Source organism: Delphinapterus leucas, chromosome 6, assembly GCF_059928025.1.
Source record: "Delphinapterus leucas isolate spDelLeu-1000000601 "Yukka" chromosome 6, BTC_Dleu_Yukka2, whole genome shotgun sequence".
Lineage (NCBI taxonomy): Eukaryota > Metazoa > Chordata > Mammalia > Artiodactyla > Monodontidae > Delphinapterus > Delphinapterus leucas.
In genome coordinates this window covers 50,017,221-50,031,195 of record NC_143134.1, presented here as the reverse complement: position 1 = coordinate 50,031,195, position 13,975 = coordinate 50,017,221, and the positions used below count along the sequence as shown (strand labels likewise).

Below are 13,975 nucleotides of genomic sequence, written 5' to 3'. Positions count from 1 at the left end.
CAAGGGGAGTGAAATGTACACAGTTGCCAATGACTGATATCTTGACTTTGAGGGAGATTATTTTGGGAACAAACAAATTAGGTTAAAATGGACTGTGCTCCTGAATTGCTTTGCTATTCCTTAAAAGGGTGTTTGTAAATAGGTGTACTTATAGTACGTTTTGTTTATCAAGGTGGTGGTCAAAACTAGAGAAGGGTTTGAAATTCCTAACCACTGGAAATTATAGAAAAGCGAATTACAAGTTTGGACAGCTTTTTTTTTTTTTCTCTAAGCCTCAGTTTCCTCATCGGTAAAATGGAGATAATACCAACTTTCATGGAGTTGCTGTGAGGGCTGACATAATAATGTATGTATAGTGTAGTATGTGCTCAATATGTAATAGAAAATCAGTGATGCTCATTTTAATTACTTGAAAAGACAAAATATTTCTAAAGCACTTGTCATTACTGTATATCACTTTTCTAAACAAAGAAGACTGAGTCTGTTTTCTTGGTGCACTGAAAGGGGCAAGTGGCTGTACTTGTCAAATAATCCAGTACAGAATTGAGGTGACAGGCCTTAGATGTATTATCAGATGCTATTTCTTTTTCAATGTCTTTTTATAGGACAGAGGTTTGGGGAAAATTAATATATTGCCTCGTTATGAAATGGAACACCAATGGAAAATATTTAATAACAGGGGAAACTGAGCAGGGGGAATATATGAGAACTCTGTACTTTCTACTCAATTTTTCTATAAGCCTAAAACTGCTCAAAAAGTCTGTCAATTTAAGACAACTGCATCCTAAATATTGTTCACTTGCCTACTCCTTCATTTGGTTTACTATTTCAGGAATATAAGTTACAAAACAGGGAGATGGAAATAGTCATCTGCAATGTGGTCATTGAAGAACACGGTTTAGGAACCATAACTTTCCTAAAACTGTAAATGTCCTCTCTGGTATGATGTCAGCCACCATGCTACCTTCTTACATATTCTATACCTTACTGAGGAAAACAGTATCACATGTAGACACTAAAATGTGTGAAAGTATTTATGCATCCCTTTAATTGAAGTATTTTGTTCTTACTTGGAATTGGGTGAAAAAATTGATCTCGTTGGTTGTCCTCATTGATGGTTGCATTTATAGCTGTTAAAACAATAAATTGGTGTTATGGTAAACAAACTTCACTTACTTTTGTGTGTGTATATGTGTGTGTGTATACAGCTTATTCTCATTGTTCGTGGTAGTCATGGTAGTTAAGCTATGTGAGCACTGAATTAGTGAATACTGAACCATCATTGTTCCTAAGGGAAATACAGGGTTAGGTTCCTGTGAGCCTCTGGTCACTGCATTTTCATCAACCAATCAATATCTAACCTTGTTTTATGTGTGTGTTTCTGCTTAGAGACACTTTATTTAGTATATACTGCTGATTCATCAACATTGAGCTCACAATCAACAGCATTATAACTCACACCTACATGAAGCTTATATAATACACACACTTTCCTCCTAAGGTACATCACAGCCTTCTTGTGTTTAGGAACATTAAACAGCATTGTACTACTATACTTGGGGGGCATTTAAAATAGCAAAATCGCCAACAGAAAGCACAAAAATGCGAAACATCCAGCACTAAGTAGACCACAAAAAAGGAACTTGTTTAAAGCATGAGAGCTGAAAAAAGAAGTCCTTTGTTCTACCTCAGCTCGGAGCAAGAGCATCAGGCAATTAAATTTTTTTTGCTACTCTGTGTGTGTCCACAAATGACTGTGAAAGTTCTGCAAGTGGAGGGTTCCAGATAAATTTTAGATACAGGTAAATACACAAATACAGAATCTGCAAGTTAGGATCCATTGAATATGGTATGTATTTCACATTTATAACACATGCATATATGTGTGTGATAAATGAATTCTATTTATACATGTATGTATATATAGATGATATGCATGTTACATTTATACATGCATGCATACAAATGCTATGCATGTTACATTTATACATGCATGATTGTACATTTATGATTTATATGTTACTTTTAGGCATGCATATATTTTGATATATACTTTGCATTCATTCATGCCTCTCCATGTGCACACTGCTCCAAATACAAAGAGGGATTATATTGAGCAAGAGCCTTATTTAACATTTTTAATCATAAATTAAATGACTAGATTGCAACATTTGTAGGAAAATAAGAGTTTTGGGGAGAGAATCAGAAAATGTGTGACACTGATCAGCTTTCTGGGTTTGTTTTGCATTTGCTATTACATGTGATGATGGCAGCAAAATGTTGACTTATTAATTCTTAGTATTAGAACAATTTACACTGATCTTGGCTTTCTTACAGAAGACTTTAGAAAACCAAAACATTTTCCCAGCTACCTAACTACTATGAGTTTACCTTTAGCTAACATTGTCCAAAATGCAGGCTCATTTGGACTCTGGGTTGGTTCTGTTTAAAAAACAAAATAGAACATGATAACAAAATAAGGTAATTTGGCTTCAGTAAATTTTTGATAGAACATTCATTCGTTTGTTACTTTAGTCTTCTAAAAGTTATACCTTGAGTTCCTATCATGTGCCAGACCCTGTGGTTGGCATTAAAGTTACAGAAATGAACAAGGTCTTATGCTCAAGGAACACACTCTCAATTTGGGAGACAGACAAGAATCACTGTTGCAGGGTAATGAGGGCTTTCATAGAGATGCACAGGTGGTATGCACAGAGGGATCTAATTCAACTTCCAAAAGCCAGAAACACTTTGAGAGGGAGCCGATGCTTCCGTATAGGCTCAGAGGACTAGAAATTGTTTGCCAGACAAACTATGTAAGAGAGAGATCATTCCACTGTGAGCAAACTCAGGTGTCATAAGCAGGTTCGGTAAGCTCTGAGAGCTTCAGGTATTCTGGAGTGGAGAATGTGGGTGAGGAATGTGACCAGAGATGAGACTGGCAAGTTCTTCAATGGTCAGATCATTTCAGACTTGAATGCCTGGTTAAGCACTTATAATATGACCCCAAACCTAGTAGAAAATTACTGAAGGTATTTAAGAAGGGGCCAACCAGGATGATCAGATTTCTATATTTAAATATATCAAGAAAGTGAATAATATTAGAGTAATCATATGAGAAACATACTTGGATTGCATGAACTGGAGAACATAGGGTTTCATGTAATAACAGTCCACTGTCTTCAATTAGACCACTCCTCTTTCAAGACCTGAGAGGAGAGCCATCCTGGGTTGTTATGTTTTCACAAGTATTTTATAAGGAACAATATTCTCGTCAGAAAAAGTAAAATGATAATTTTGATTTTGTAAACTCTCACTCTGAACTTTCCCCCATTAATAATCTTAGGAAACACCAACAATTGACTCTAAGCAGAGGCAAGTTTATTTCTCAAGCATGTGATTGTTATATCATTATTTTAAAATTATATTAAAATGTATTAAATATATTTATATAAATATATATTTATACACACATGATATTTTAGATAAATATATATTTAATATAAATATAAATGTAATACATTTTACTAAAATAAAGTTGTATTTTGAAAAGAGCTCACTTCCTATCACTTGTCAAGTAAATCTGAAAATTGAGTCTTAGATTTTTTTACCATTTAAAAGATTTTAGGATGACTTTAAATTGTAGTAGTACAAATTCTTTAAGCATGTTATTACTTTACGAAATACTCAGATTAATGAAAGTTAAATTTTTAAGTCATATAATGATAAGCTCCAGGTCTGACTACAGTATTGTAACTTTAATACCGTGAATAGTTTTTTCAATAGGTTCTTTACTTTCTTCTTCATTGCTGACTGTTTCAGGAGGTGGTAATGTCGTTGTTTCATTGACGAGTTCATCTATGAAAAGGCATAATGGATTATCAGCATATAAAAATAATGACTCAACATTTGTGATTAGGCATTTTTTAAGCTAAAAAAATAGAAGAAAAGGAGACAAAAAATATCAAAACAAAAAAAAACAAAGAGAAAGATGTTGACATTTTCCTGAGATACCTTAAAGGAGGGGAAAGAAGAAGGCTTTGAACAATGATGTTTGTGTGATAATGGGTTGCTTGAGGTGGGATTAATATGCCTCTAATTTGCAAGAGTGAGGAAAAACTGGGAGCGTGGAGCCACAGGCTTCCTTTGACAGTATGGAAGATCTATTGGATGAGAGACATTGGCTTCACATGGCTCCCTGAACAGGCCTTGAAGTGATACCGTCACTGCAGGACAAGTTGGTTGCTGGTCAGGGTGGTGACATGAAAGAGTTGTAACATCAATGTCCTTGCAAACTGGAAACACATGCATGTTAACTACTCAAAACAGAGTTTTGGCCCTAAAGATTTGGGGCTACAAATCAAGGATTTTCAGGCCTGATTTAGTATATATCTCAGTCTACAATGTGTCCATCTGGAGGTATGTCAGCAAGAGTGTATTTGGGAACAATTGTGACTGAAGGACCATTGTTCTCCCCACAAAGTTGGCAATTTCAGTTAAATTGCTTCATACAGGAGTCAATAAAGTTCCATATGAAGTACAGGCAACCCCACTTCTAGGAAGATTTCTACTGAGCCTACAAACAGCACAGGTATCTTGTTGGCAAGGAAGGATGGAAAAAAGAATCCGTTACCAGAGTTGACACAGATTCAGGCAGTGCTGGAACAATTGGTAAGTAATCCTTTAACTCTGCTATGCAACCTTCAGACTTGATTTTGGAGAAAAACGTCTGGACTGTCTCACTACTGCCTTGCTCTCATCGTTTTAGGGACTAAAAGAATTGTTAGTTAAAATTTTTCTGGAGATTTCCATCTCCTTGGGGAGCTTACTCCTCCAGAATGTCCCCGCCATGTCAACATGTCTCCCTCTGTTAGGGCACCTTTTAAAATGGCAAAAATTTCTTATCCCAATACAGCTTTGACAATCCTTTGGGGACCTGAATTGTAGGAAGAGAAGTTAGGGTTTTGGAATCTTTTCCATGGGTCCTGTGGTCTTCAATAATCCATTTCCTAAGGGAATTTGAGGTACCTGGTCTGTTTAAGAATTGGCTCTGTGTGTCTGATCCCAAACGGCTCAAGATGTTGTCTGCTGTGTACAAGCAAAATTCCCATGAGAGGTTTGTCTAATTAATGTATGCCCTTGAAATATCCCTATCCATTTATGCCACAAATTTTGGAATTGCTCAAAATATTTCATTATTGTCAAGTAGCTTTATTAATAATTAGGCATTGCTGAGTCTGGCTTTTCCCAATATTGAATATTGTCATAGCCAGAAATATGCTCTCTTGCCTTATTTATTTTCATCCCCTTTTCCTTGTCTTTCATAGATATGAGCTATTGACACTTCAAGGTGAAAGATGTGGTATATGTGCTTTAGAGACTTTTAATGGCCTCCACAGTCACATGCTGGCAACAGTTTTATCTATCAATAGTTACACTTGGTGGAAAGATGCAAAAAAGAAATAACATTTGAAGCTGAAAGTGCAAAGCAGAAAGAAGTAAAAATGTGGGTTTAAGAAAAAACAATTTTCTAGAGTCCTAAATTTAGTTATTTCATTTTTCTTTCCACACAAACCAAAAATATGAGGCTAAGAAATATAAGAACATCCTTGCCTTCTGAATTTATCAGTGCAATGGCTATGGTGGAGTCTCCCTATTTTAGGAACTAAGACTCCCTGACGATATTAGCTCCACTAAGACCTTTTTCCTACCCAACACTCTGCAGTGCTATTTTGAAATCTTGCTTTAAGGGTTCTTCATATTTGCAATGGTGTCTTTCAGTACTTACAGTTTCTTAGAGAAAAATTCAGGTCAGTTGCTGCTTTCACAGATATTTCAGACTGTGTGTCATGTGGATTTTGTGTTGTAAACACATCTAAAAACATAAGATCAAAAATTTTCAGCAGCTTGCTAAGTCACTTGTTCCTTTCACATTTTTCCTCACCAAATTTTTTTTTCTTAAAACATATGCACTAACTAATTCCAAGAAAAGAATAATAAAGTATTTGAGACATTCTTCAGCTACAAAATAACAAGTGGGGCAAGGGTCAAAAATAAAATTCATGGGGAAAAAAGCCAAACTAGTATCCTTATGCTAACTGACTCTTTCTGAAAAGAAATTATTAAGGAAATTACAAAAAAACATATATAGATGCATAATAGGTGCCAAAGGATTCGTAGATGTGTAATATTATCACTGTTTGTATTAACATTGTCAAATTTTAGCCAAGTAAGAAGCATTCACTTGCCCTTGAACCTTCTGTTAGACTGTAATAGTTCAGCTTAAAAAGCACATACTTCAATAATAATCAAGATCTCCCCAATACATTCACATTTACATATGCACATAAAGAATCCTGCTCTTAAGAGGTGTCAGTGAGGCTGGCTGTAATTCAAAAATAATGGACATACCCACCCAACCAGAGTCAAAGTAAATTGGATCAAGATGCCAGACTGAACATTCATATGCATGTCTCCCCTTTCTAAAATCTCATGAAATGACAGAAAATTTTACACACATGAATGTATATGTGTGTTTAGTATATAAATATATATATTCATTTCCCCAACACACACACACACACACACACACACACACACACACTGCCATTAATTTTGAAGAATTTCTGGGCTAGATCTATGGAGAAATAAAAGGAAATCACAGCTCAATATTCATGTTATGAGTTATGAAAGTATGAAAATTAAAACACTGTGGTATTTTTGTAGGGAAAGACAGATCAAAGAAACAATAAAAAGGTAGCAACTGACCAATTTCAAATGGAATTTAGATTATATTAAATGTGAGTTTCATATCAGTAGGGAACTAGTGTTAGACAACTGGCAATCCTCCTTGAAAAATGTAAAGTTTTATGCATATTTTATGCCATATACAAAAATAATTGGATTTAAGACCGGTGGTGCAGTAGTTGAGAGTCCGCCTGCCGATGCAGGGGACACGGGTTCATGCCCTGGTCCGGGAAGATCCCACATGCCGCAGAGTGGCTGGGCCCATGAGCCATGGCCACTGAGCCTGTGCATCCAGAGCCTGTGCTCCGCAACAGGAGAGGCCACAAGAGTGAGAGGCCCGTGTACCGCAAAAAAAAAAAAAAAAAGACCTAAGAGTTTTAACCAAAATATAAAATTATCCAAAAATTGGAAAATAATTTAATATCTTGGATTGGATAAGGCCTACCTAAATAAGATACAAAATGAAGAAGAAATTAATCAAGAATTGATCTCATAAAATTTAAAATTTTCTCTGTGATTAAGATACCTAAATAAGTTTAAAGATACGCAACAGCTTGGGAGAAAATACTTGTTACTTTTACCGTAGAGAAAAGATTAATATACTAAATATAAAAAGAGCCCCTACAAACAAATGAAAATACAACCTAATAGAAAAATGGGCCAAGGATATGAACAGGTAAATCACAGAAGTAGAAATAAAAATGCCCAATAAATACAGAGGAAAATTCTCAGGTTCAAAAGTAATCAGAGTGCAAATTAAAACAGTAATGAAAAATTCTCACTTATTCACAAAATATGATTAACAATATTCATTGTATGTGATGTGATACTGTGGCGCATTCTTGGGGGATGTAAATTGGTAGATAAGTTTTGGAGTACAATTTGTGGTATCTATCAATATTTTAAAAGATTTATCCTTGATTCAAAAATACCAGTATTAGGTATCTATCCAAAGAGAGATACACCCAAGTGCACATGAGAAGAATGTACAAGGGAAAAAACTGCACATAATCTAATTCTTTAAAAAGATAGTGGATAAATTATGGAGCATATCATTTTATGGAATAGTATATATCCATTAAAAATAATGAGGTAGATGTGAAAAGAGCTCTGGAGTTGTGAAATGAAAAAAGCAAGTCATAATACAATCCTTTAGTATAATCCCATTTATGTTTTATATATATATGTGTGTGTGTATAAGAAAGATTTTTTTCTTTAATCAAAGTAATCATCAGGCTCTTGATTTATTTTCCCTCTGGTAATTCAAAATAGAGGTACATCCTGAAAAGGAAATAACTGCATCATTTTGCATACAGTAGAGGCAGCCTGTGGTGAACAGACTGGACACCACTCCTGACTGCTTCTTCGTAGCTATGAAACTTGGCAATTGACCTCTCTGAGCATCAGGGATTTTTTTAACCTACAAAAGAGGACAGTGATTCACCAAAGAACATACAGAAATACAACTTACGTATTATAATTTTCAAAGTACTTGAGTGTATGTGTATGTGTATATCTTAATTGTATTTCTAGTGTTTTCTTTGATTAATATCATTAAAGATTCCAGGATAATTAGATTTAATCTCAATTATATTTAATTTTTAACAAGAGTTTCTTACGAATTTTTCACATTATACAATGGTGGACCTTGTAAGGACATGGAAAGAAAGCCCATACAATGAATGGTGAATAATTTGAAGTTCAGTGGACCTTCCAAACATCTCAAAGTCATCTTGTTATGGGTTGAATTTTGTTTGCCCCAAAAAGCTATGTTGAAGTCTTAACCTTCAGTACCTCAGAATGTGACCTAATTTGGAATTTAAGTCATTGAAGATTTAATTAGTTAAGACAAAGTCACGTGCGAGTAGGTGGGCTCCTAATCCAAAACGGTGTCCTTATTGAGAAGAGGGAAATTTGGACATGGAAACACAGAAAGAACTTGTGAAGACAGATGCAGCGATTGGAGTTCTGCTGCTACAAGCTAAGGAACTCCTGGGGCTACCAGAAGCCGGAAGATGCAAGGGAAGATAGTCTCCTAGAGGCTTTGGAGAGAGGCTGGCATGGCCAAAGCTTTGATTTTGCACTTCTGGCTGCTGTGAGAACTGTGAGAGAACAAATTTCTTTTGCTTTGAGCCCCAGTTTGTGGTACTTTGTTTCAAGAAGCCCTAGAAAGCTGACACACACCTCCAAATAAATTTTGGTTAACTCACCATAAAATTAGGTCAATTGTTACTAAAGTGAATAAATAACCATACTGCTAATGATAAACCCTATGTTAATTATAGACAATTACCAAGAGAATCTTATTAAACTTCATAACACCTCATGGAAAAAGTTGTAGGAGATAAGGATTTCATCTCATACGTTGAAACGTCTATAAGGTAAGTTAAAATTTAAGTAGGAAATAAAATGATTATAGGAGTTTTAGAGTTAAAATAAATCCAACCAATCTAATCAAAAATAAATCAAACCAGTCTAATCAGCTTTTGTATATGTATTGCTATTAACTTGAAAAGCTTACATTGGTTTATACCTTTATAATAATTGTCAGTTTCCTCATTAGCAGGAACATTCTCCTTATTTTCTTCTTCCACTTTATGTGGCTGTTCAGCCACAGGCTGCTCAGGTAAGGGCGTCATCTCAGGCCCTGAAAAAAAGTATGACCAGAGATCAGAAATATGTTGATTTCTTTGACTACTTTCTTTTTCTAAGTGCATTTTTTCACAAAGGATTTGAGTCAGAGATTTAAAATCTAAGTTATACCATACTTCCAACAATAAACTTTATATCATCCTATAGGAAATTGCCGCGGATTGTTGGAGAGGGTGTGGAGGAAAGGGAACCCTCCTACACTGTTGGTGGGAATGTAAATTGGTGAAATTGCTATGGAGAACAGTATGGAGGTTCCTCAAAAAACTAAAAATAGAGTTGCCATATGATCCAGCAATCCCACTCCTGGGCATATACCAAGACAAAACTCTAATTCAAAAAGATCAATGCACCCCTATGTTCACAGCAGCACTATTTACAATAGCCAAGACATGGAAACAACCTAAATGTCCACTGACATATGAATGGATAAAGAAGATGTGGTATATATATATACAATAGAATATTACTCAGCCATAAAAAAGCATGAAATAATGCCATTTGCAGCAACATGGATGGACCTAGAGATTATCATACTAAGTGAAGTAAGTCAGACAAAGACAAGTACCAGATGATATCACTTACATGTGGAATTGAAAATATGCCACAAATGAACATATCTATGAAACAGAAACAGACTCACAGACATAGAGAACAGACTGTGGTTGCCAAGCAGGTGGAGAGGGAAGGATTGGGAGTTTGGGATTAGCAGATGCAAACTAGTGTATATAGGATGGATAAACAACAAGGTCCTACTGTATAGCACAGGGAACTATATTTAATATCCTATGATAAACCATAATGGAAAAGAATATGAAAAAGAATATATATGTGTATAACTGAGTCACTTTGCTGTACAGCAGAAATTAACACCACATTGTAAATCAACGATACTTCAATAAAATCTTTTTAAAAATTGCTATGGACCAATTTTCTAGGATAATGGATCATGTTTCTTGTCTGCTATTTTGATGAAAGTTTTAAATGCTCACCTTCATCGGTGGGATCCGTACCACTAATCTCTGGGTGAAAAACCCCGCATAAAATAATAAACAATATAAAATTCATTGGGAAAATGACGTGATTTATCCAGTGATCTACTGTGTCTCAGAGTTTCCTTTCTGTTGCCCAGCAGGTCCTATAACTAGCAGGGACATTATGATGTCATTGCCAAATGGAGATCAGAATGCTGGGGAGGAATTTCCAAAAGCTTTGTGACTCAGTCTGATGTCCTTTATCTTTGGTCCTACAATAGTTTTTAGGTGTTTTTTTTTTAAAAAATAAACCACTATAAGATTTTCTTTGAAAATTAAGAGTTATGTTTTCATGAGGTAATATAAATTTTTGGTTCCTGGATTTTAAAGAACAATTAATATTGCTGATAGAAAGATGAGAACAGATCTTTTTGGTTTTCAAAGCATTTACAATACTGTATGTTCTTTTGGATAACCACAAAGTATCTCCTAAAAAACTAATCAGATACCAAAATTCAATCCAAATGCCCTGCAAATTCTGGTTCATGGGCTATCTTTTTTTTTTTCTTTTGTGGTATGCGGGCCTCTCACTGTTGTGGCCTCTCCCGTTGCGGAGCACAGGCTCCGGACGTGCAGGCTCAGCGGCCATGGCTCATGGGCCCAGACACTCTGCGGCATGTGGGATCTTCCCGGATCGGGGCACGAACCTGTGTCCCCTGCATTGGCAGGCAGACTCTCAACCACTGCGCCACCAGGGAAGCCCTTAACTGTAATTCTTTAGGGGAAAGTTTTTTGAAACATCCTTTTGGGGGGGTTTAAGACCTATATTCTTTTTTTTTTTTTTTAAGACCTATATTCTTTATAGAATATAAAATATTTGTTTTGCTAAAAACATTTTATCAGTGAAACCCATCTTTTACCTCACATCATACAGATTGAGAAAATTATCTAACAGTCAGAAGAGGACTTAGGCCTGGATAATATTATCCATACATTTTTCATATAATAACTCATATAATAAGCAATAAAGGTAAGAAATCAAATGGACAATACCACCAATATTGCTCTTCATATTAAAGGACACCTAACATCCTCTCCCTCAATTGTAATTATTATTGATGGAGTCTCTCAGCTCTAGACAATATTCATAATTAAAATGACACAAGCATCAGGAGAAAAAGCGCACAAGTTTAAAAAGACTTGAATGTTTTTTCAGTATAATGAAGGCTCACAAATGAAGTCCAGCCAGTGTGGCACTGACTGGGCATACCTGAGGTACTAAAGAGTAAACTCGGCAGGAGTCTAATTGCTTAAGAGGGTGAGAGGAAGCAGAGAGGACTTATCCTAAAGGAAAAGATGGTTAGGATCACAGCCTCAGTCCTCAGTCAACCAAAGGGAGGTGGTCCTGTGTGTGGTACTGTTTTTCTTTTAGGTCCTCCAGCCCATTCTTCCGTGGGTGCTGGGAAATGGAGAAGAGATGTGAGTAAAGAGCTAGCAGGCTTCTGGAGCCCTTTACTTTGGCATCTCCCTAACAGGGTGCAACATAGAAAAGGGGAGATAATTGGAGCAAGCATGCCCCTGGTTACCCTGAACCACTGCACAGCTTTGGCTGATGGAGCTCAGCCATGATGAAACTTAGCAAAAGTCAGAAGTTCCAGGGTCGGGGAGGAGGTGGCATCCAGTGGAATTACCAGTTGTTCTCTCTGCAGAATCCTCTTATATTCCTAGAATAGTTATGCTTATTTTCAGATGGGACAAACCCTCTCTACGTGTAATGGGACTGGTAGAGTGAATTGGTAGATTTTTTTTTTAAACATTCGATTTTATGAAACTAAGTTTGTTGAAAAATTGATTCTAATTTTCCTTTGTCCCATGACCAGTACTCTTTCTAGAGTATATCACTAGTGTTATGGGTTGAACTGTGGCTCCCCACCCCCAAGTTCATATGTTGAAGTCCTAACCCTCCAGTACCTCAGAACATGACCCTGTGTGAGATGGGGTCACTGCAGATGTAATTAGTTAAGATGAAGTCATACTAAAGTAGGATGGGCCCCTAATACAACACGACTGCTATTCTTATAAAAAGGGGAAAGTTGAACAGATACACACACACACACACACACACACACACACAGGGAGAATGCCATGTGAAGATGAAGGCAGAGATGGGGATGATGCAGCAAAAATCAAGGAACACTGAAGACTGCCAAGAAACTACCAAAAGCTAGAAGACAGTCACAGGACAGATTCTCCCTTACAGCCCTCAGAAGGAACCAACCCTACTAACACCTTGGTCTCAGATGTCTAGACTCCAGAACTGAGTCAGCAAATTTCTGTTGTTTAAGCCACTCAGTTTGTGGTACTTCTTTATGGCAGCTCTAGCAAACAAACACTAGATAAACTCTTTGGGTTCTTGGGAAGAGATTATGGAAAGTAAAATTGAAGGTGTCCTCACTGTATATCATCAGTTTAGGCTGTAGTTATCATTTCCATGAATGTAAATATTCTATTACTCAATAGAGTAAAAACTTATCTTTAAAAAAAGTGTATGTTTACTTTCTATATATTAAACTATATTTTATGCCTTTGAAGAATGCCCTAAGAAGGATCCATTGCTAATACCAAGGATGTCATTAGATATATTTTCTAATCTATGATTTTATTTTATTTCCTGTTTCTTGACCATGTCTGGATTATAAGCCCCTTCCATTTCGGTGTCTTCTCCAACAAGAGCACTGGGCCAGGAGTAAGAAGAAATATATTTGGGTCTTAGCTCCATCACTTACTACCTATGTGCTCATGAGCAAATCATCTCTCTAACCCTGAATTTCCTCATCTGGAAAAATAAGTAAATTAGATATCATACCAAGTAGATATTCGAGGCATTTACTGGGTTGAATTTATTTCCTGAATTTATTTACTTCATAAAGAATTTATTTACTTTCTATACAGATAATTTTTTTTCATGCCTAAAGGGATTAGCGCTGGTGAGATTTTCATATACACAGCTTTTTAAGAGGCATAACACGCCAGTACCCTACTAGGAAAGTAAATACAAGTAGAAAAAGTGATGTAATAGAAGACACACAAACATTAAGAAATGAGACCATGTTGTAAAATGACCCCAAACGTATTTTAAAGACTGTCAGTTGAGTCACCCTAATCTTCGAGAGACTCCATTAAACGCAAATAGTTCCACAAAGCGTACGGTAGTTGTTGCAATCCATGAACATAAGCCTCCAACCTTGCTTAAAATATTAATTTGAATATTACTTTCCTTAAATCTAAATAGTAAGTTTACACACGACATAAAATAAAAGAAATGATTGGTTGTATCACTGTAATTTTGTAAAACCAAGAACAATGAACTCTGCTTCATCGGAATGGTTAGGGAACTGAGGTTCTTTTTAACAGACTCTCAAACTAAACAGAAGCTACCATTTCATTCAGGATTGCTAATTTTCAAAGAACTAGAATCTTTCAATAAAATATAAGAAAGTTCTTTTCAACAGAATGTAATCTCTTTTCTCTCTTTGTGGGACTGTCAAGAATTTATAGTGCCCTCTCGGTTAAGTGAGAACCTTGATTATCAATGTGTACTTTTG

General features: G+C 35.9%; 1 protein-coding gene across 1 annotated transcript in view; it reads right to left on the bottom strand.

Annotated features, from left to right (window-relative positions):
- EQTN (equatorin) overlaps positions 1 to 13,683 on the bottom strand; it is a 67,194-nt gene extending 53,511 nt beyond the window's left edge. The window contains 6 exon segments of the mRNA XM_089912627.1: positions 1,071 to 1,130; positions 2,392 to 2,442; positions 3,766 to 3,858; positions 5,789 to 5,875; positions 9,281 to 9,394; positions 10,389 to 13,683. Of these exon segments, the coding sequence (XP_089768753.1) occupies positions 1,071 to 1,130; positions 2,392 to 2,442; positions 3,766 to 3,858; positions 5,789 to 5,875; positions 9,281 to 9,394; positions 10,389 to 10,464 (481 nt within the window). The 5' untranslated portion in view covers positions 10,465 to 13,683.
- Positions 13,684 to 13,975: the final 292 nt, after the last annotated feature.